A 20,076-nucleotide genomic window follows, 5' to 3' on the forward strand; every position below is an offset into this window, starting at 1 on the left:
GCTGAAGGCAGTGTTCCCTAATTCATTCATTCTGTTGCACTGCATGCATTGAAGTACGTGACAATGACCGTACAGAACCTTGTTCACATCGTAAGATGAAGGAATGCGATGATATGCGACCTTTGCTGAACAAGGCTCGCGCTGCAGAGTCCAAGGAGAAACTGCTCAAACTATGGGGTGAGTTCAAGGGCCAACATGCACAAAATGCCATCTTAATCCGTTATATCGAGAAGAGAGAGATTAACGATGAATCTATGCGAGCGTGGGTGAATTTTGCCAGGGGAGTTAGTAGTGTCGCATATTTTACCAGAGTTCAATGTATACTATTTTGTTTAATAACTGACTTCCAGCTCACTATTATATTTTATACAAACAAATACCCAGTCGGTGTGGTGTGTGGAGCCACATTTCTTTCTCATTCATTTCATATCTCAAGCAGAAAAATGGCACCAGCATAGTTGATTAAAAATTGCTGATTTTAACCCATTTGATTCTTTTTTGACGTTATCTTCAGAATTATCAGCGTGTGGACGCGAATAACTTGGTGGAAAGCTGGCATAAAACGCTTAAGTTCATCAAGGCAACGAGCGCAATATTCGCGCAGATTAACTTATCTTCTTGCTACACAATATCATAAATATTGACTTTCGAGTCACCTACCTCAAGGTCAGGAAGGGACTATTACATGTGGGACTGTCAGCGTATGACAAAATGAGGAAGGCCAAGGCGATGGATTTGGAGCTCTTTCTTGCGAAGAATATAGTTACAAAAAAGATGGACGAGTTTAAGGTGTGTGCTCTTTGTGTGATACATGTAGATCTGTTATTCTTCCTTGTGGTTCTAACTCTCTCCCTTTAAGATACCCGTAGTTTGAGGTAAAATCATTTAATTCACCTGAAGTTCAATACTCCGTTACCATCGGCATGGAAAGAAGCCTCCTTCTTTCTTGTTCCTATGGGGATTACGAGAGGCATAATGTCACGAATTAAGGACTTGCACACTCGTGGCTTATGATTACCTCGCGTCTACTACGCGAGCCCAAATCACGTCGCATCTCCAGAATTACCCCACACGGAAAGCATATCTGATTTACTGTTGCTTGTCCGTTCCAAGAAGACAATTATCCTCGTCCACCTTTGTCAATTCCGTGAGTGTTATGTTATGTTGCGGCTCCGAGCACGGGAGCTTATAGGATATAAGCTACCGAGCTGGGATCCCTAGTCAAGCTTTATTCGCGTATAAAAGGCCTAGCTAGTTGCCTTAGTCAAACCTCAGTCCGCAATGAAATACTTCCCTGCCTTGTACTCGCTCTTGCCCCTCCATCTTTCACTTACCTGCCTGTCCAGACCTTGACATATAGGATCCCTTGCAATAATTTATATTTGATGCAAAGAACTTACAACGTCTTGGAAATCAATTATGACTTTACACTTTCGCCTAAGCCAGCTTACCACAATACGGACAACATGGAAAGTATCAATGAGTTTGGTCTTCCCCCTGCAACAAACTATCGTATATACAGACCCCGCTTATGATCATTAAACAGCATTCATTTCTACTCATTCCTACTTGACCACTGCCCTTGATTCTGCTGCTGCTGCATGATCTCAATCCCATCGAGCACATGGGGGCTATCTCGAAATTCCGCTTGGCAAGTACCAAACATCTCCCAGGAGCTGTGAAGAACTGTGGCAGCGCATCCCAATAGAGTGGTACAAGATCCCAGTTGAATACCGCTGCCAGCTGATGCTTAGACGACTTCGGGCTGTGCACAAAGCGAAAGGCAAGCATACAAAGTACTAATCCAGTTCACAATCCAATAAAAAGAGCGCAATCGCGATTTTTGGCGCGCAAGGTTCAACAATATAAATTTGCAACTACTTGAGCGATAGATTCCAAAGATTCTGGTAATCTTCAATAATACCGTGGCAATAAATATGTGAAGTTTGGAAGAGATTGAATAAAAGGATGGTCCATGAGATGATGAGAAGTAAATTTTATAGCAGTTTCAAACCTTATGGTATCTGTGCACCATGTTGAGTTCACAGAGACGACACAGTTGTGTTTAAAATTATTCAAATTATTCTGCTCAGAGCGCGATTTACCATTATTGACGATTATTAGAAAGGAGGGGGCTATTATACGACACTTACCCAGCCTGTGGCGAGGACTTCATATGTGTAATCTTCTTTTATTGTAGATTGCTCGAAACCTCCAGAAAATAAACTAGAATGAACTTTTGATCTCGGTCGGAGCCCTACTGGACCTGCATCTTCGACTCGTGAGCGGACAACGAAGAAGGTCTTGGGCGGGTGATGGGGGGGACGTATGGAGTCCTCGCCGTAGTCGGATAATATGCTCAAGCCTTCATATTATTCGGCTACGCTGACACAAAATCTTTAAACTCTTGGGTTCAAACAGACTCATGTGTATATTGCTGGGGGTCAAGGATGGCACATGCAAACCTTGTCTGCAACGACAAACATTAGAATGACGCAGACGCCCACTATCGTTCAATCATCAAATGCAGTGCCGAATTTGTTGGATTGGCCACATTCTTTTACCCGGTGTGAAATTTCTGGGCAAGCGTATTGGTTGAGCCCACTGTGAGCCTAAGCAGCACAGCACTCAAAGTTACCAATCGCGCTGTCAGGAACAGACAAGGCAGAGAAAGGAATATCAAACAGGAAGCTGATAGTTTTATTGCAGACTGAAAAAGAAATGAACTTCTTACTGCTAACTACATATACGTATCAAGAACAAACGGGTTGTTCTAGATATGATCCGATAACATTCCAAACCGGAGACTCATCTGCAACACGCTGTCTTTGTAATTGTGCTGATTGCTGTTCGTGACACGCGCAATGCGGTGCCAATTCTAGACTGAGGTGAGGCATTTATCTCTCCACGCAGTAGGCCTTATGGACATAAACAGTACATGTGCAGTAAGTGCGTTCTTGGACATTATACTCGAAAAGGATGATTTGTATCCAAACCACCTTGTTGCTAAGCAAACAGGTTGGACACGCGAATCGTCTCGCCACGGTTTGCACCGGATGTAAGAGAAGCCATGGAATTAATGCAGAGGGAATACCAACCCTGATACTCCTATTGCAGGAATTCATTCATGTTTATTCCGACAGGTAGAGACTATTGGACTATATTCATAAGATTTGCTTTTTGAGCATAAACTCAGTTCAATAAACTATCTAACTGAACACTGCCTTCGTTAAAATATCAGTCTACCGCGCATCATTCTATATAGTAGTTCTTAGTAACGGCTTCTGCCTGGTACACTGACATATATCGGTTCGTGTGAGACTTAACATTTGTAACGACCGGCGGATAATTTACAGTGAAATCAGTAGACGTGGGGATGAGCAAAGGGACAGTGGTAATGCCAGGAGTGCCAGGGAGGGCGACAGTAATGGCGGGAAGAACAACCACAGTGAAAAAGAGGACAACAGACAGGACCATCATCCCGGAGTCGACACTACATTCGTATGGAGCAAGATTTGAGGGGTAGGTAGCAAGACAGACGCAAGGAACTGGATCTGGAAAATTGAGAGTAGATAAACTGAGGAAAAAAACCTGGAAGGGATGATACGCCTATTTATGTATCTGTTAGAATTATACGAAGGACAGTATCACTTGAGCAATTGAACTTAGTATCGGCCCCACACGATTCAACCCCGAAATTCAGCCGCTAAAATCCAGCGCCTCCCTTCGAATTGAAATTAGAAGCTGTATATAGGGTAGGGAGGGAGTACGGTAACCCTTCATCGGCAGAGATCTAGTGCGCATTGTTTATTATTCTGCGAGATAACTTGGGGCTGGCTCTTTTTTTGCAGTTAAAGTAATCGGTAGGAGAGAGAGTATTAAGGGTACTTGATATTGTGCGACTGTCATTAAAAAGTCGAAACCTAAGGGTGTAGGGAAGGGCGTAAAAAAAGGGTGAGCCAAGCAGCTTTAAGGTCTACACACACATTCGCACATCAATACAGCCATGACGCGACGGGCCAAGAAGCAGATAGTGCTTGTGGGCGTTGCTGCTGCATTCATGATCGGTATTGTTACATTGCAGCCGTACTCGGATGTCCTCGATCAAAATTTGGGTGAACAGCTCACCACCACTCCTGACGCTCACAAGCAAGAGCCTGGTACCGTCAAGCCTTCCACCGTCGAGCATTTCAGCACACACCAGGATCCCTTTGACTACACCGACCCCTATGCCGTCAAGGATATTTGCAACAACCTGTCCAAGCAGCATCTACACTCCCGAGGAATGATCATTACCGAAAAGACCCAGGAGGACACTCTCAAGGTGTTTGTCTGGAGACAGCAGACTTTCATGGATCCCGCAATCGACTGGAAGGTCGAATCCCAGACGGTGTGCCCCTTCCCCCCAGAGCTCCAGCCATTCTTTGTTTTCAACGAGGAGTACCACATCCAGGACAAGTCCATTGTATGGGAACGGGGATACGCTCCCTGCTGGTTCTGGACCACGAATGTGTGGGGCAACTCCCGAGATGTTGTCGAGACTTGCGGGGGAGCTCGCAATCAAAAGTACATTAGGACACAGAATTATACCGAGTTCAGAGATGCCGACGTTGTCTACATGGACTACCCCTTCTACAACTACATCAAAGAGGCACCGTTCTGGGATCACAGGAGGATGCCGCCAAGAATCGCACACCAAAAGTGGGTTCTCAACTACAATGGCGAATCCATTACCCACCACCCCCATGTCGCCTTGCCTTCCTTCTTGCAACAATTCGATCTCACCATGGGCAGCCCGGGTCCCTTGTTCGATATCCCATACCCCTTGTTTGCCATCTCTGAAGATCAAGCCCTGAAGATGGCCAATGTCCAGCCACAAGTTCCCATTGACAAGAAGCCCGTCAATTACATTGCCTGGGTGGTCTCCAACTGTCAACCTCAAAACAACCGCAACGAATTGATGCAGGATATGATTGCCAAAATTGGTGCCCATTCCTACGGCAAGTGTTTCCACAACAAGGGCTTCCCCACCGACCTCCACGATGAGATCTACAACTACGACACCAAGACCAAGGTTCTCAGCGCATACCCCTTCACATTCGTGGCCGAGAACTCCAACTGCCTTACCTATGTCACGGAAAAAATTTACAACGGGTTCCAAAGTGGAGCGATCCCCATCTACCTGGGAGCCATGGATATTGCCGACTATGTCCCCAAGGGAAGCTACATCAACGCCCAGGATTTCAAGAATACCGACGAATTGGTGGAGTTCATGAAGACTGTCAACAGGGCACCCTACTATGAGTGGAAGAAGGCTGTCAAGCAAGATGTAACCCAGTTCTGCAAGAGCTGCTTCCCTCCCAAGGACACCAACGAGTGTGTCTTGTTGGATCGTGTCGTATTCCTGTAGATACTCCCTCCTCTCGTCTTTTTATCTCTTCTCATCTACTTTACTTTTTTTTTTTTTTTTTTTTTTTAGATTAAAAGAGCCATACTTATAGAGTAATTATCCTATCCCCCTCTCTCCTCTTTCCATTTTCAACCCATCTGCATCTTTGCTTGGAAATATAAAGCATTGCGCTCTGCCCTGTTCCCAGCCGTTTTCTCTTCCCGAAAATTGAAAAAAAAAAAAAAAAAAAAAAAAAAAAAACTTGAGGGCGAGGAATCTGCAAGCCGCAGCTCTTTGTCACCACTCATAAAAGCAATCAGTTTTGGGATTGTCCCGCTGAGTTTATTGACGGGCATCATCCTCTTGGTGGAAATAAGATAAACATACTACGGATTTCGCTCAAACAAACTAGATTACGCTCTTACATTTCTTCGGAAACTTGTGGGCATTCTAGATACAGTAGGCTACTTGATCAAGGGAGGAAGAATGCCAACAAATAGCTTCTGGGCATCTAAGCTTGTTGCACTTATTTCAATTGATCGCAGGACCTCCGGTGTATTGGCTGAGATTTCTCAAGGAGGAAGCAAGCGTCGTTGATTGGCGACGGTGGAGAATGGCAGTGAGACCTATCAAAATAGAAGAGGCACTATCCGATTAATAGGACAAATTAATGATTACAGGGTACCAGTGGCAGGACTCATTATTCGCGACATAAAATTTGTCTGCAGCCACCGTTCGGTATTATGGAAATTTTTTGCGGAAGTGCCCTCAAATATTCAGTCCAATTGAAAAAATATGTAGAATATAGAGGTTTAGAGTGGCATATATCTCATTGACTACAGTTGCCATCATTCTCCAAAAATCCGAATCCTATCTAAAAAGGACTAGCATAGCATAAGGAAGCAGGAATATATTTGACGTGCTATGGTAAAAATGCCAGGTAATCGACTGCGTAATCAAGATGACTTGGACCGTGCTTTCGACAGGGAAGGTCACAGACTCGATCAGTAGCGGATTAAACAGAAGCGGGCACAACTGAAAGCAATACAGAGTCACGTTCGGCAACAAATGCAGCAAGCAAAACAGCGAAGGCGTGAACAACAGCGACAATTGGAAGAGGAGCGGCAGCAAGCAGAGCAGCAAGAGCGTGACCGACAACGGCAACTGGAAGAGGAGCGGCAGGAGCGACAGCAGGAGGAGCAACGATGCCTGCAGGATATCGAGAGGCGGGCTCGATACAGGGAAGAACGACGAAGACGACGTCATTTATATCGTAAATATATGAATGGGGATGCAAAGGTGTGTATAGACCGCCTGCACGAGAATGCACACAAGGCGGTGGACAATATGACGACGCCTGTTAACCAACCATTGCCGGCAGTACCAGATGGAATTGAGCGAGATTTATTTGGATTGGCGCTCCAGGCACCAACAATCCAGCAAATTCAGGCAGCTAGACGATATTTGCAAACACATCAAAGGCTACAGTTTTGCTCGGATGGGTCAGTGATTCACAACGGCACGGAGCAAGTCAGTGCAGCATTTGGAGTTGTCATTTCGGTGGATGGTGGTCCCTACACAACGGCGTTCAGCGGACGGGTCGGTGGATACGCGTCGTCAACAATTGCAGAGATGTGTGGGCTTTTGGCAATAATTCTTATCAGCCCAAGGGAAGTGGACGTTGACATCTACATTGACAATCTCACGGTTGTCAATAATTTCAAGGATTTGGTGCAGCAGCGGAATTCAGCAACAGCGAGGCAGCGTTTGCGATCTGCAGACGCGCAGTGGTGGGCGATGGTGCACTATGCCTTCTTGCAACAAGGGTAAGGTATATCTGTACATTGGATACGAGGACATGCTGGACACCGTGGCAACGAGGCTGTCGACACTGTTGCCAAGGTAGCACATGGGATCGATACAGGACTGTGGAGGCTAGACGCAACGCAACACCATGATCTGAAATGCCACACACAGTTTGCAACACACAGTGCAGACCTGGACTTGAGAAGGATACTGAAGCTGCAATCAGCGGTACGGCACCACTGCCAATGGACATTGCAGCATCGAACGAGGGCCTACATCAAAGACTGGCGGTCGGTAGCATGAGCGCCCACGCTGCGGATCCTACACAATAACAACCCGCCAAAGCGCCTATACATCAGTCTGGAAGACTGTCGTTTGCATTCGCACAGGATCAAGAAGTTGCATGGAGATTTGCCGACATTGCAGGCGATGAAGAAACGACATCCAGGTACCTACCAAATGGATATATGTCATAGGTGTGAAAGGGAAGCAGAGACGAACGGTCATCTTTGGTGTTGCTCAGCTACCTTATGCGATCAGCGGCAAGAGTGGAGGGACGCGGTGGAGGAGATGAGGCCAAGTGGATATCGTACATGGAGATAGGCAGTGCGAAAATGGGAACAGGAGAAAGAGGAGGCCGAACGGGAGGACAAGTACTTCACTGCGACTTGTCCCAACTTCTCGGCAACAGGAACGAACGCTATCTGGGAGTCAATGCAATGGATTCAGGGGACGGCGGAAAGACGAGGGACATATGATGTTGCTGAAGGAGAGGTATCGGAAAATGATGCGGATTGGGAGGTCAAGGAGTTGTACCGAGGATTGGTGCCAACGAGACTCATTGAGACCTGGAAACAGTTATTTACCACCACCAAGTGGATTGCGACGATTATGGTGACAAAGTTCGTGAGCAGGATCGAAGAGTTTGGCAGAACCGAGATATGGAACAAACGATGCGAGGACACTGTCGCCTGGGAAAAGTCAGTTGGAATCAACTTCATGAGCAAACGCGCCGGAGGACGCAACGGTGATCGGGGACACCATCGCAGTGTTGGTGATTTCTCTGATTTGAAAGGGAGACGACTACTTGCAGCGGAAGCCCAGGAAGGTAGATGGACCGCGAATTATAGGGTGCTACAGCATTGTTTGGGGCAAGGGAAGTTGGACATAATGGAGGGTTTATTCGGCTTAAAAACAACCTTATTAACATCGGATCTTGACTAGGAGACGTTGTTGCGCTTGGAGATAGTTCTTTTACAGTTGTATGGAGTAAGGAAACTCCCAATCTGAATGCTCGAATAATTTGTGTTCCACACTGAATACAAGGGTCTAACGCACAACTACGCACACTGTAGCGAGTGATCAGCACAACGGTCTTCTTGTTCAACTGGAACAAGGAACAAAAGATCGCTGGCTTCGATCCTCCTTTTATACAGGCACAACCCCAAAACCTAATATCAAATCCTGCGTACCCTCGGTGGCTGCTGGCCAACAACGTGTATCGCGCCACAGGTCAAGTAGGAGTTAGATTAGGCTAGCTATGCGACATGAGTTATGAATCTGACACCTCAAGCCAACATAGTTGGTAGGGGACACGGCTATGCCGTGCATGGAAGGCATCTATGGCTTCAAGGCCTTTGCGGACCATGCGTCTCATGTGGACTTATATTAATATAAAAAAAAAAAGAAAAAAAAACCCCCTATCTAAAAAGGACTCCGCATAGCCGTAAAAGTGACTGAACTCATGCTGCAATCTGGAGTTATGGCTGTCAAGGATGCCGTGGGTGGTATTAGCGAGATCCTGATAGATTCCTCGTATATAGGATATCGTCTTTTAGCGTGGGCTTGATTCCGACGATGAGTGTTCTTCGATGAGAGGCTCAGTAGTGATAACGGTGCGATTATGGCGAACAAAAACGACCCTTGCTTCCCTCGGTCTCTGAGAAGCCTCATAATCCATGTGTAAATCGCCATCCTCATCAACTTCGTCCTCATCGATAAAATCGCTATCGTGCTGCTTGAAAACGTCCTGGTATTTGTCGTCACTCATTATTTTTGTCACAAACGCAAGAATCGCTTTTGAGTGACCTTCACTACTGCACATGTTGATATAGTTGAGGACGGAAAAGTCTTTTTGCTTGGGGATGACATCCTCGATTCCCTGATATTCTTTTATAAGCTTCTCATATAGGTGGGTTATCTGGTCCGTCGCTGTCTTTACATCGAAGCCTCGCAAAAAGATCCTTGTGCGCTCGAACCCATAGTGAGATATTTATACCTCATGTGATCCCCCCACCAAAGTACCAACGATCGTACTCTGCAGAGCTTTCATTTGTGCATTTGTAGGATTTGTGCAAAGATGTGCTTTAATGAACTTCACTTTTGGCTATTTGAATAGGTCTCGGCCCAAAAAGAAGAATCCATTACGAATTCTTATTTCTGGAGGATGGGCTGAGATAGATGGAGCTTGAAAAGCGCCGCTCCTTAGGGGAGGGAGATTTATCGTGGGCAGCATATAGTTGTAGCAATTTTCTTTTTGTGTTGGCTTGTGCCAGCCTATCCAGAGCTTCATTTACCTCCTGTTCCGAATCAAGGAGGTGTTGCTATCAGATATCAAAATCCATCTAATAAGCATCTTTAAACGAACGTACTATACTTATTAAAGGTTTGGAATTTTACAACATACCACAATGACCAACAGCGATGAAATCAGGTTTCCGTCTTGGAGAAGCTCTTTGAACTCCGTTGTATTTCGTGGCACAGATAGGTAGTCAATACATTTGCTCGTATAGATGTCCCTAAATGGCTGAAGTAAAAATACACACCCAGAGAACCCTATCCAAGAACATAATCATTAATGCAATCAATGAATAGTCCATCATTTCAACCATCATGGCCAATTAGATTACCTTCAAAGTCCGCAAACATTATCCTCGGCCGAGAGACACCGAGTCGTCGTAGATGTTCAAGGATACATCGATTTAGTCGGATGTTTTTTCTGTTTTGTACCATTATCTCTGATTGTGGTGTCCCTTCGGCCTTGAACTCAAAATTACATAGTTCGGATCTCGATTTAAAGAGCATATCTGCTTTGCGACCATATGTGCTGTGATCGCCAAACTCTTTGTTCAGAATTTCTTGAACGCCTTTCGAGGCTACAACGACTGTCTCACCGCTACGATCATATCAAATGAGTGTAGTGTCAGTCCTCAAGAAAAAAGGCTGGAAAGCTATTAAGAATCATAGCAACAAAATGATACCTCTTTGAATATACGCTTGTGTCTCGGAGAAGGATTTTGAAGAGACCCCTCCAAACTTCAACCACTTCAGCTTCTGAGAATGACTCACCGGATCGCATTTCTGGTGAAGTGATCAGACGACATCTGTATCACAAAAATAAGTAAGAATGAATTAGTGAGACACAGATAATGTAATTTGTTCGCATAAAAAGCGCTATCATATATGACATGACGAAAGGCTTACAGGTACTCGATGATGTCGGTAATCTTGCATTCGAGCTCGTTGCTCTTGTTCTTCTCCATCAGATCCGCTTTACGCCTCACAACTAAGGGTAGAAGTCTGTTTATATCCATTTCAGAGTTGACCAGATTCTCGTAGAACGGCTCTAAGAAGATCAAAACATCACTTCGCTTCTCAGACGGCGCCGCATCTTTCATTGCCAAATCCAGGATTTCGTTGGCAAAATATGCCTTTAGGTTCGGTCCAGAAAGATTCAGCGTACAGGAGAGCGCCACACTATGCATCAAGAATAACAGCACTCGTCAGTTAAATATGTCTTGATATAATAAGGATTGCACTCCACGATATTCCTGTAGAATTACAACAGCATACAACGCGTCTTTTAGTGTAACGAGATCTTCTCCATTGCCTTGATATAGAAGCAGTGAATCGTAAGCATGTTGGAAAAGCCCTGCTCTAGTCTCTGACATTGACGATATATCGATTTCAAGGAATGGCATCGGACGTTTCTGGCTCTACATAGACAGGCAGGAAGTAATATTAGTGTCGCATTCTTAGAACAGTAACTCTAAATCGTCATGGCGTATCTTACACTTTCTGGGCGCAATCTTGTAGAGTTTGCCATGGTTCTTCTAATGAGGGTGGCGTTTGCTTGGTAGCCTTTGTTACTCGAGTGGATGAAGACACAGCATTGACCGATGACAATGAACTCGCAGATGATGACACAGCGTGAGTCGATGATGATGATGACGATGACGATGACGATGAACTCGAGGTTGAGGTTGTAGAATGAGGGATTGGGCCTATTGTTAAATCATAGCAAAATCAGTAAATTTTGTTCAACATAGACTGGGTGCAACTGGGTGTCCAAGATAAGAACCAATTACCCTTTTGAATTCGACTTGAATGCTGAACTGCAACGTAAAGCTTGTCTCCTACGACAGACTTTTCGATATCTCTACGGTACATCTTGAATATCAAAGAAGTCCACTGTTAACAAAATAATGCATGGTCGAACTTTGTAATGCACGCTTTCACCATTATATAACTCGTCATATTACTTGGTCTCGTTCTTGTTCATCAAGTCCATCCCAGAAAGCTTTGCGCGTCTTCGCGGTAGCTTCCCAATCAGCTTTCAGCCGTCGCTTGAGGTTCTGATTCTTGAGACGGTTCACTCCACGAAGCCATGCCGCAGACATCGAGCCACAATCCTGGGACATAGCATTCCTTGTGACAAAAAAGTCGATCGCCCCAACGTTCTTTTTTGATGATACGACTCTCAAGTATTGAGAAACTGCTTCGTCAATCATATCTGAATGTGGTGATGAGCTCGAGAGCAAGAGAGAAATATTATATCAGCATCCAATATAATACTTATAACACTGTAATAATATTGTGGTTCACAAACTGAAGAAGTGCGATAGCATCCCTTGTTCGTGTTGAAGAACAGCCGAGCGCCCTATTCATTGCGCTGGGTCAAGTGCACAAGAAGGAAGAGCTCTCGGCTAGCTAGGCAAGGATATAGATTCCCTCCCTCGCAGTAGGATGACGAGCAGTGCAGCAATAGCAAGTATGCTCCATGGCTTGACTAGGTCATGCTGTCGTAAATTGCACTGGAATGGCCTTCGAGCCGCTGTCTGTCTCATCATTCGCCCGACCAACGGCAAAAGACAGAGTTAGCTGTCACAGTGTTATCCAAAGTAAGACGATAGCATCCCTTGTTCGTGTTGAAGAACAGCCGAGCGCCCTATTCATTACGCTGGGTCAAGTGCAAATGAAGGAAGGGCTCCCGGCTAGCCAGGCAAGGATACGGATACCCTCCCTCGCAGTAGGATGACGAACAGCGCAGCAATAGCAAGCATGCTCCATGGCTTGACTAGGTCATGCTGCCGTAAATTGCACTGGAATGGACTTACGTCGCTCATCTACCATACTTGCCGGACCAATGGCAAATGGTACAGGCCACTGTCATGGATATTGTGAACCCCAAAATGCAGAAGCAAAGGCGCTTACCCAAATTTCCTGATAGATCAACAAAGACGGTTAGAGAAAGAAGCACAATGGGAATTAAAGATTGGTCAATTACTGATGCACGGATTCACACAGCCATGTAGTAAATGGTTCGAGGCAGATGATAGAGAGAGAGAGTGTGTGTGTATGACAGTCGAAACTCGTTTATCGGCCGGGTTTTGCTAACAAAACCCGGCCGATAAACTTAATTTCAGATTGAATTGACCTCTCTGGGTGGACTATTCTAAAGAGACAAAATACAGTCACATATTCAGTCACATGTTGCGTAGCAAGCGTACTTCTTGTTCCCCATGTACACGTCTTTCATGTTGTATTCTATACATCTCAACACCATGGCTACAAAAACTTCCCAAAAAAGACAATATGGCTCGCTCTCGACCCAAGCAACGACGTCAAGCAAAAAACAAAAATCAACTCTTGTACACCCTCCTGTCAAGAATCACAAATACACCAAGCGCGAACTTGAAGATACCGAACACACTCGTCGACTGAAATACAGTTTGCTTTTGGATTGTGCCAGGCGCAAAGATATGGACACATACATTGCATTTCCTGAAGTCAACCAGTTCGAAATCCCAATGGTCAGGGCCCCTCACACCCTGAAGAAGCAAGTCGAATTACTGGACATATATCATTATCTCCATGATCGGAAGGAAAATCTCAATATCAAGCTTTCTCACCACTCCTTCGGGCCTATGATAGGCATCAGTCTTCCGGAACGTAGCCTTAGGCGCATGCTCAAGCGAGAAGACGAAATACGTGCTGCAGCCAATGCGTCCCCTAAGGATGCTTACTACATCGTCAACCGCAAGAACGTACTGATCGAGGAGGTCCTATATCGGTGGCTACAAATTCAGTGGAAGCAGAACATCCCTGTCAACGGCAAGATGATCAAGAATGCAGGTATGATTCTCGTCGACCTGCAGGACGATTCGGGCGATACTGTGTCTGAGGCGCCGCCGTCATTTTCAGCCTCATGGTTTAACGCCTTCAAGAAACACTATGGGATAACCTACTGCCAGCTGCATGGAGAAGCAGGATCGGTCGACCTGGATGCGATTGAACCAGAGCTTACCGACATCCGTCAGCTTTGCGCCCAATACACTCCGGACAACATATTCAACTGCGACGAGACTGGCTTTTACTTGCAGGAGCTGGACAACAAGTCTTACACAACTCGAGAGTCAAAGTCGGGCACCAAGGCCAACAGAAGCTGCAGGGTCACCATCCTGTTCTGCATTAATGCTTCTGGTTCCTCTCTCGCCATGGCAGACACCAAGAATTCATTGAAGCCGTTGATCATCGGTAGTGTGTTGAACGTATGATTTATGTTGCAATTGTCACCTATTTATCTGTGTTTTATATTTCATATATTTCATCTTGACCTTTACTACTCTGTAATTGTAACAGGATAACCCCGCTTATAGCCCCGACTCCGAAAGGACTGGGGCCTCGGCTATAGACAACCGGCCGGGCCGGAACCGGACCGTAGACATAGATATATAGACCAGCTAGTTGCCATCTTAATACAGCACGCATTCCAACCCTTTCCATCCTTACCCCTGCCCTCGACTGCCTAGAGCTATTACATGGTAGCAAAGGTTCTTCGATCCCCTGCACCTCTGTCCCTGAACCACGATCCCCCTGTACCACGAAACTCTGCTAAATTTTTACCCTGATCCACCAATTAAATTAAACCTTGGCCGACCAACTGTCATCCCTTTTTTCCTCCCTAACCATGAATGAATCCACCCCTGCCCCCGCCCCTGCCCCCGTCCAGGTCCTGTTACCCTCCTACAGGTACCCGTCTCCCACTGCCTTCAACGGAGTGCGGGATGGCTTCGCTTGCGAAGCATGGCTTACCACTGTCCGCCGTTTTTTCATTGGTGCTCGCATCAGCGAAGACTCGCGCACGGTCACAGCTGTTGCGTACCTCGGCCCCACTGGCCTCCTCTGGTGGGACGGCTTGCAAGCGCCGGACACGACACCCTGGTTCCAGTTCGAGGAGCTTTTTCGAGCGGAGTTCCGCCCCGCTGGATTTTATGATCATGTCCGAACCCTCCTCTTCGGAATCAAAATGTCTAGCACTGTTGCTGACTATGTCAGTCGCACTCGTCGCTACCTGGCCATTTTGTGCACGAACGAGACCCACCCTGAGGCTCGTATTATGCTCGAGGACTCTGCCAAGTCATGCTTCTTGGCAGGCGCCCCGTTAGCCCTGCGCCAGATGTTGATGAGCCTCGCCATCAACAGCCGCAGCCCGGTGTCTATCCACGAGATGTGTCAGGCTGCCGAGCAGTTTGACACCATTTATAATTTCTCCTTACCCAATCGCACTCCCACTAACGCCAACCATGCCACTCCTACCCCTGCACATGCCTTCCTCACCGCCCACACCGCCAGTCTACCCGACCCGATGGCCATGGAGTTGGATAACCTGCGACTGGAGCTCAATGCACTCCGCCGCCAGGTCAACAACAATAACGGCCGCCACAACCTCGCCCCACTCAACGACACCGAACGCGCCCGCCTTCGAGCCCGGGGTGCTTGCTACAAGTGCCGACAAGACGGCCATATGGCACGAGACTGCCGTGGCAGCAATATGAACAACCTCTCGGTTGCCGCGGGTGTTGGTTCTGCTTCGGCGGGAAACGCCTCCAGCGATCAGGCTTAGTCCAGGACTTGGTCGCTGAAGTTCCCTCCCCTTCTCTTCTGGACAAGGGGAGTGAGCACCACTCAGAGTTAAGTAATTATTCCTCAAAAAATAAAAACAATTCCACTGTGCCTATGCTCGCTCCCTTCCAATCGTACAAAAATGCTCCAAGAAAAGCAAAGACAACAAAAACAACCATCGAATCTCACCATGCCCCTGATGTCCTGCCAACCGTCTCAGACAAACCACAACCCACGTACGACCCGTCCGTGGTGTCTAGGTCGTCTGAGGCAGTGGACCTGGACCCACTTGCCTCTCTCGCTACTCTAGCACCAGCCCTCTCCAAGACCCAGCTGAAGCGCCTTCGTAAGCGTACCGTTCGGCTGCAGTCCTTCACAACGGCTGAGGCCGAGCGCACCCTCCTGACTTTTATTGGTTCTATTAACGGTCGCCCCGCCCACATCTTGATTGATGGAGGAGCAGAAGGAAACGTCATTAGCTCTTCTTTTCAAAAACGACATTCACTTCCTCTCCATTCCTGTTCCCCCATTCCTATTGTTCTCCCCGACGGTACTTTTTCCATCACCAATCACTCCGCCTCCATCACACTCGAACGAGATTCCTATTCCGACACCATCAACACCCTTCTTTACCCCCTTAAAAAATACGACCTTATCCTCGGTAAACCATGGCTCACACACATCAACCCCAACATCGACTGGCGTACCAACGACCTTCATTTCACACATAATGGCAACACCGTTCATTGGACGTGTCGAGGCTTCGCACCCTCATCCATTACAGCTAAGTCCCGTGGCCTCTTGATGAGTCACTTGCACTTTCATACTCTTGCAGCTCAGCCTGACGCGGAAGTGTTCATGGCTCTGGTGAAAATCGGCGGCGACAACGACAATGACAACGACGGCGATGATGAAAACGACGACGATACCAAACCTTCCACACCTGATCTTCCGCCCGAAGTCCGACCCATTGTACTTCAGGAGTTTGCAGACGTCTTCCCCAACTCACTCCCCGCCGGTCTACCACCAGACCGAGGGGATGCTATGAAAATCGAGACTGACCCCAACGCAGACCCGCCATTCCGCCCTGTGATCCGCCTCTCTATTGCGGAACTGGACGAGCTCAGGAGACAGCTCGACGACCTCCTCGCCAAAGGATTCATTAAGCCCAGCACATCGCCTTATGGCGCGCCCGTCCTTTTCGTCAGAAAAAAGGATGGTGCGCTCCGAATGTGCGTTGACTACCGTGGACTCAACCGAATCACAAGGAAGAACCGCCACCCGCTCCCTCGCATCGACGAGCTCATCGACAGGTTCCGAGGGGCACGATACTTTTCGAAACTGGACTTGCTGTCAGGATACCATCAGCAACGGATATTTGAGCCTCATACGCACAAGACAGCATTTCGCTGTCGGTACGGACACTACGAGTTCAATGTGGTACCCTTTGGTCTCACTAATGCTCCTGCATCTTTCTCCAACATGATGTTCAAGGTTTTGGATCCGGTTTTAGACAAATGGGTTGTTGTTTATCTTGATGACATTCTTATTTACTCCAAGACGAAACAAGAGCACATTGCCCACATCCGAAGTGTGCTGGCGCTCCTCCGCAAGAACGGCCTCTATGCGAAGTTGAGCAAGTGCTCCTTCATGCAAGAAGAAACTGAATTCCTCGGACATGTCATCTCAAAGGATGGCATCCACACCAGCGCCGGCCACGTCAAGGCTATCAGGGAATGGCCTCGCCCATCGAAGCAGAAGGACGTGCAACAATTCATTGGCCTCGCACAGTTCTACCACACATACATCAACAACTTTGCTAACATCGCTCTCCCTCTCACGGCTCTGTTAGGTGAAGGCGTGGAATTTTCCTGGGACACGGACAAAGAACGCGCTTTCACCACCCTGAAGGAGGCGATCAGCAAAGCACCTGTGCTGCGAATATTCGATCCCGATCTACCAACCACAGTTGAAACCGACGCGTCTGGATTCGCGCTAGGCGCTGTCTTGTTCCAGACTGATGAACATGGTGAGTCAAGACCCGTGGCGTTCACGTCCCGCAAACTGAACAGCGCCGAACGCAATTATCCCACCCACGAACAGGAACTATTGGCGGTTGTGCACGCACTTCGGACATGGCGATACTATCTGGACGGGACACATTTTGTCGTTTACACCGACCATGCTACTCTTCAGCACTTCCCAACCCAACCCAAGTTAACTAGACGCCAGGCACGATGGATGGAGTTGCTGCAGGAGTACGACTTCGACTTCAAGTACAAGCGTGGAGTCGACAATATCGTTCCCGACGCTCTATCGCGACGACCGGACCATCATGACCAAGACCCCCCTGCAGTCAACATCAACTCAATGACCGTTCAGCTGGATTCAGGTTTGAGGCAGCGCCTTGTAGACAGCTACCGGGACGACCCCAAGCTCGGTCCCATCTATGAAAGCTGCCTCGAGGGAAGTACACCACCGCGTTACCGCTTGATTGATGGTCTTCTTTGTGTTGATCGCAGAGGAGACAACCTTGTCTGCATCCCCCAGAAATCTGACATTCGTCTCTCTCTTCTTCACGATGCCCACGACTCCGCCATCGCCGGCCACCTTGGTTTCGACAAGACATACGATGCACTCCGTCGCACTGTGTACTGGCCTCACATCGCACGTGACACCCGGCAGTACGTGCAAACCTGTGAGAGTTGCCAACGGAACAAGCCCAGCCACCAGCGACCTGCCGGTCTACTCCAGCCCCTCGAGATCCCTACTCAGCGATGGGAGACGGTGACGATGGATTTTATTGTCAAGCTACCCAAGACTCCTCGCGGCTATGACTCCATCACGGTCTTCGTCGACAAACTGTCAAAGCAGGTCCACTTCGTCCCAGCCCACACCACCGACACAGCATCCGACGTAGCTCGACAGTTCTTTGACAACGTCTTTCGCTTGCACGGCATGCCGACCTCGATCGTCTCTGATCGCGACACTAAGTTCACCAGTCGTTTTTGGAAGGAGCTGCACCGCCTCATGGACGTCAAGCTGGCCATGTCGACCGCCTTCCACCCTCAGACCGATGGACAGACCGAGCGTGCCAACCAGACACTGGAGTCCATTTTACGCGCCTTCGTGGACCAGCGACAGACAAACTGGGATCTACTCCTATCCGCCGCTGAGTTCGCCTACAACAACTCCAGCAATGCCACCACTGGCCAGTCCCCATTTTTTTTGAACCTGGGATTTCACCCACGCGTACCGTCGTCTCTGCTACAACCTCAGCCCAGTCCCAATCCCAGTGTCATGGAATTCGTAGAGGCACAGAGCACAGCATTAGTCCTCGCGCAAGAGGCCATCGCAGATGCTCAGGAACGGCAGACCAAGAATGCGGATTCTCGTCGCCGTGATCACGATTTCAAAGTTGGAGACCAGGTGCTGCTGAGTACAGAAGACATCACTGTTGCTGCTGACAGGAATCGCCCCACCAAGAAGTTGCAGGCACGCTTCATCGGACCTTATACCATCCTGGAACAGCACTCACCGGTCTCTTTCCGCATTGAGCTACCCCCGGCCATGAAGATACACGATATATTCCACGTTGACCGCTTTCGACCCTACTTACCTTCACCGGTGACATTCGGCCGACGTGCACATGCGAGGCCAGCACCAGAGATCATTGATGGCGAGGAAGAATACGAGGCTGAGACGATCATGGAGCATCGAAACAACAACAATCGCGTGGAGTACCTGGTCAAGTGGCAAGGATATGCAAGGGAGGACTCCACATGGGAACCAGAGAGCAATATGACCAACTGTGCGCGACTTTTACGGCAGTACAAGAAACAGCATAGACTGTAAAATTATTTTTTTTAATGGGAAGGTGTAACAGGATAACCCCGCTTATAGCCCCGACTCCGAAAGGACTGGGGCCTCGGCTATAGACAACCGGCCGGGCCGGAACCGGACCGTAGACATAGATATATAGACCAGCTAGTTGCCATCTTAATACAGCACGCATTCCAACCCTTTCCATCCTTACCCCTGCCCTCGACTGCCTAGAGCTATTACACCTATAGACCATAGCAAAAAGAAAAGATATGGATGAGAACGTTTTTATATTAATACAAACTCTGGCAAGATATATTATCATTAGAACATTATTTTACGTGCCTACCATTCATTAGAGTGCTCGCGTGTATATGTCTCAAAGTCCGTCATGAACTTAAGGACATTAGAGCCGTTGTCACTGGTAATTGACATGACCTTTTGCCGTAAGTCAAAGCGCTCCACTACCTTGATGAATGCCTGCATCAATGCCTCGCCTGTATGTGAACCTTTTAGGTGTTCAAAGCCCAGAGTGACATCCTGCTGTATCCAATTGTCATCGATCCAGTGAGCAGTGACTGCAAGAAATGACGATTGAAAGGGGCTTGTCCAGCCGTCTAGGGTGAAAGCAACCATAGGTACTGTTGCAAGCTTGCCACGAAGAAGCTCCTCATATTCCTCATGCAGTTTCGAAATCTATATTGATGAATGGTCAAGTCATTATGGTTATTAATAAACAAACAATTACGCTATTAGCAAAATACATTTTTGATTCAATATGTTGCGCCATTGTTCATTGTAGTTGGCATACCCTTTTGCTGATTGTGTCATTGGATGGCAGGTTTAATGCATCTGTAGAGGGCGCTGTATGTGCA

The 20,076-nt window shown here is 47.5% G+C and overlaps 4 protein-coding genes across 4 annotated transcripts; 1 reads left to right on the top strand and 3 right to left on the bottom strand.

The window, feature by feature from the left end:
• Nucleotides 1-3,152: 3,152 nt before the first annotated feature.
• BC939DRAFT_448009 (uncharacterized protein) lies at nucleotides 3,153-3,567 on the bottom strand (the record flags this gene model as incomplete). The annotated part of the gene is made up of 1 exon (XM_051555175.1): nucleotides 3,153-3,567. A coding segment is annotated over exon 1 (223 nt), but the record flags the coding sequence as incomplete, so codon positions are not given.
• A 439-nt stretch (nucleotides 3,568-4,006) lies between these two features.
• Nucleotides 4,007-5,410, top strand: BC939DRAFT_476119 (uncharacterized protein; the record flags this gene model as incomplete). Its single annotated transcript, XM_051558568.1, has 1 exon — nucleotides 4,007-5,410. One exon carries the CDS (start codon nucleotides 4,007-4,009, stop codon nucleotides 5,408-5,410), a length of 1,404 nt encoding a protein of 467 aa, XP_051413397.1.
• A 4,350-nt stretch (nucleotides 5,411-9,760) lies between these two features.
• BC939DRAFT_122843 (uncharacterized protein) lies at nucleotides 9,761-11,309 on the bottom strand. The gene is made up of 6 exons (XM_051550007.1): nucleotides 11,268-11,309; nucleotides 11,038-11,190; nucleotides 10,679-10,951; nucleotides 10,456-10,578; nucleotides 10,105-10,370; nucleotides 9,761-10,030 (listed from the first exon to the last, which is right to left on the bottom strand). Exons 2-6 carry the CDS (start codon nucleotides 11,043-11,045, stop codon nucleotides 9,855-9,857), a joined length of 846 nt encoding a protein of 281 aa, XP_051413398.1. The 5' UTR covers nucleotides 11,046-11,190; nucleotides 11,268-11,309; the 3' UTR covers nucleotides 9,761-9,854.
• Nucleotides 11,027-12,139, bottom strand: BC939DRAFT_122892 (uncharacterized protein). The gene is made up of 4 exons (XM_051550008.1): nucleotides 11,737-12,139; nucleotides 11,563-11,644; nucleotides 11,268-11,478; nucleotides 11,027-11,190 (listed from the first exon to the last, which is right to left on the bottom strand). The coding sequence occupies exons 1-4, from the start codon at nucleotides 11,983-11,985 to the stop codon at nucleotides 11,058-11,060; spliced, it is 675 nt and encodes a 224-aa protein (XP_051413399.1). The 5' UTR covers nucleotides 11,986-12,139; the 3' UTR covers nucleotides 11,027-11,057.
• Nucleotides 12,140-20,076: the final 7,937 nt, after the last annotated feature.

This window comes from Gamsiella multidivaricata (assembly GCF_025024155.1).
Source record: "Gamsiella multidivaricata strain RSA 2152 chromosome Unknown BC939scaffold_24, whole genome shotgun sequence".
Lineage (NCBI taxonomy): Eukaryota > Fungi > Mortierellomycota > Mortierellomycetes > Mortierellales > Mortierellaceae > Gamsiella > Gamsiella multidivaricata.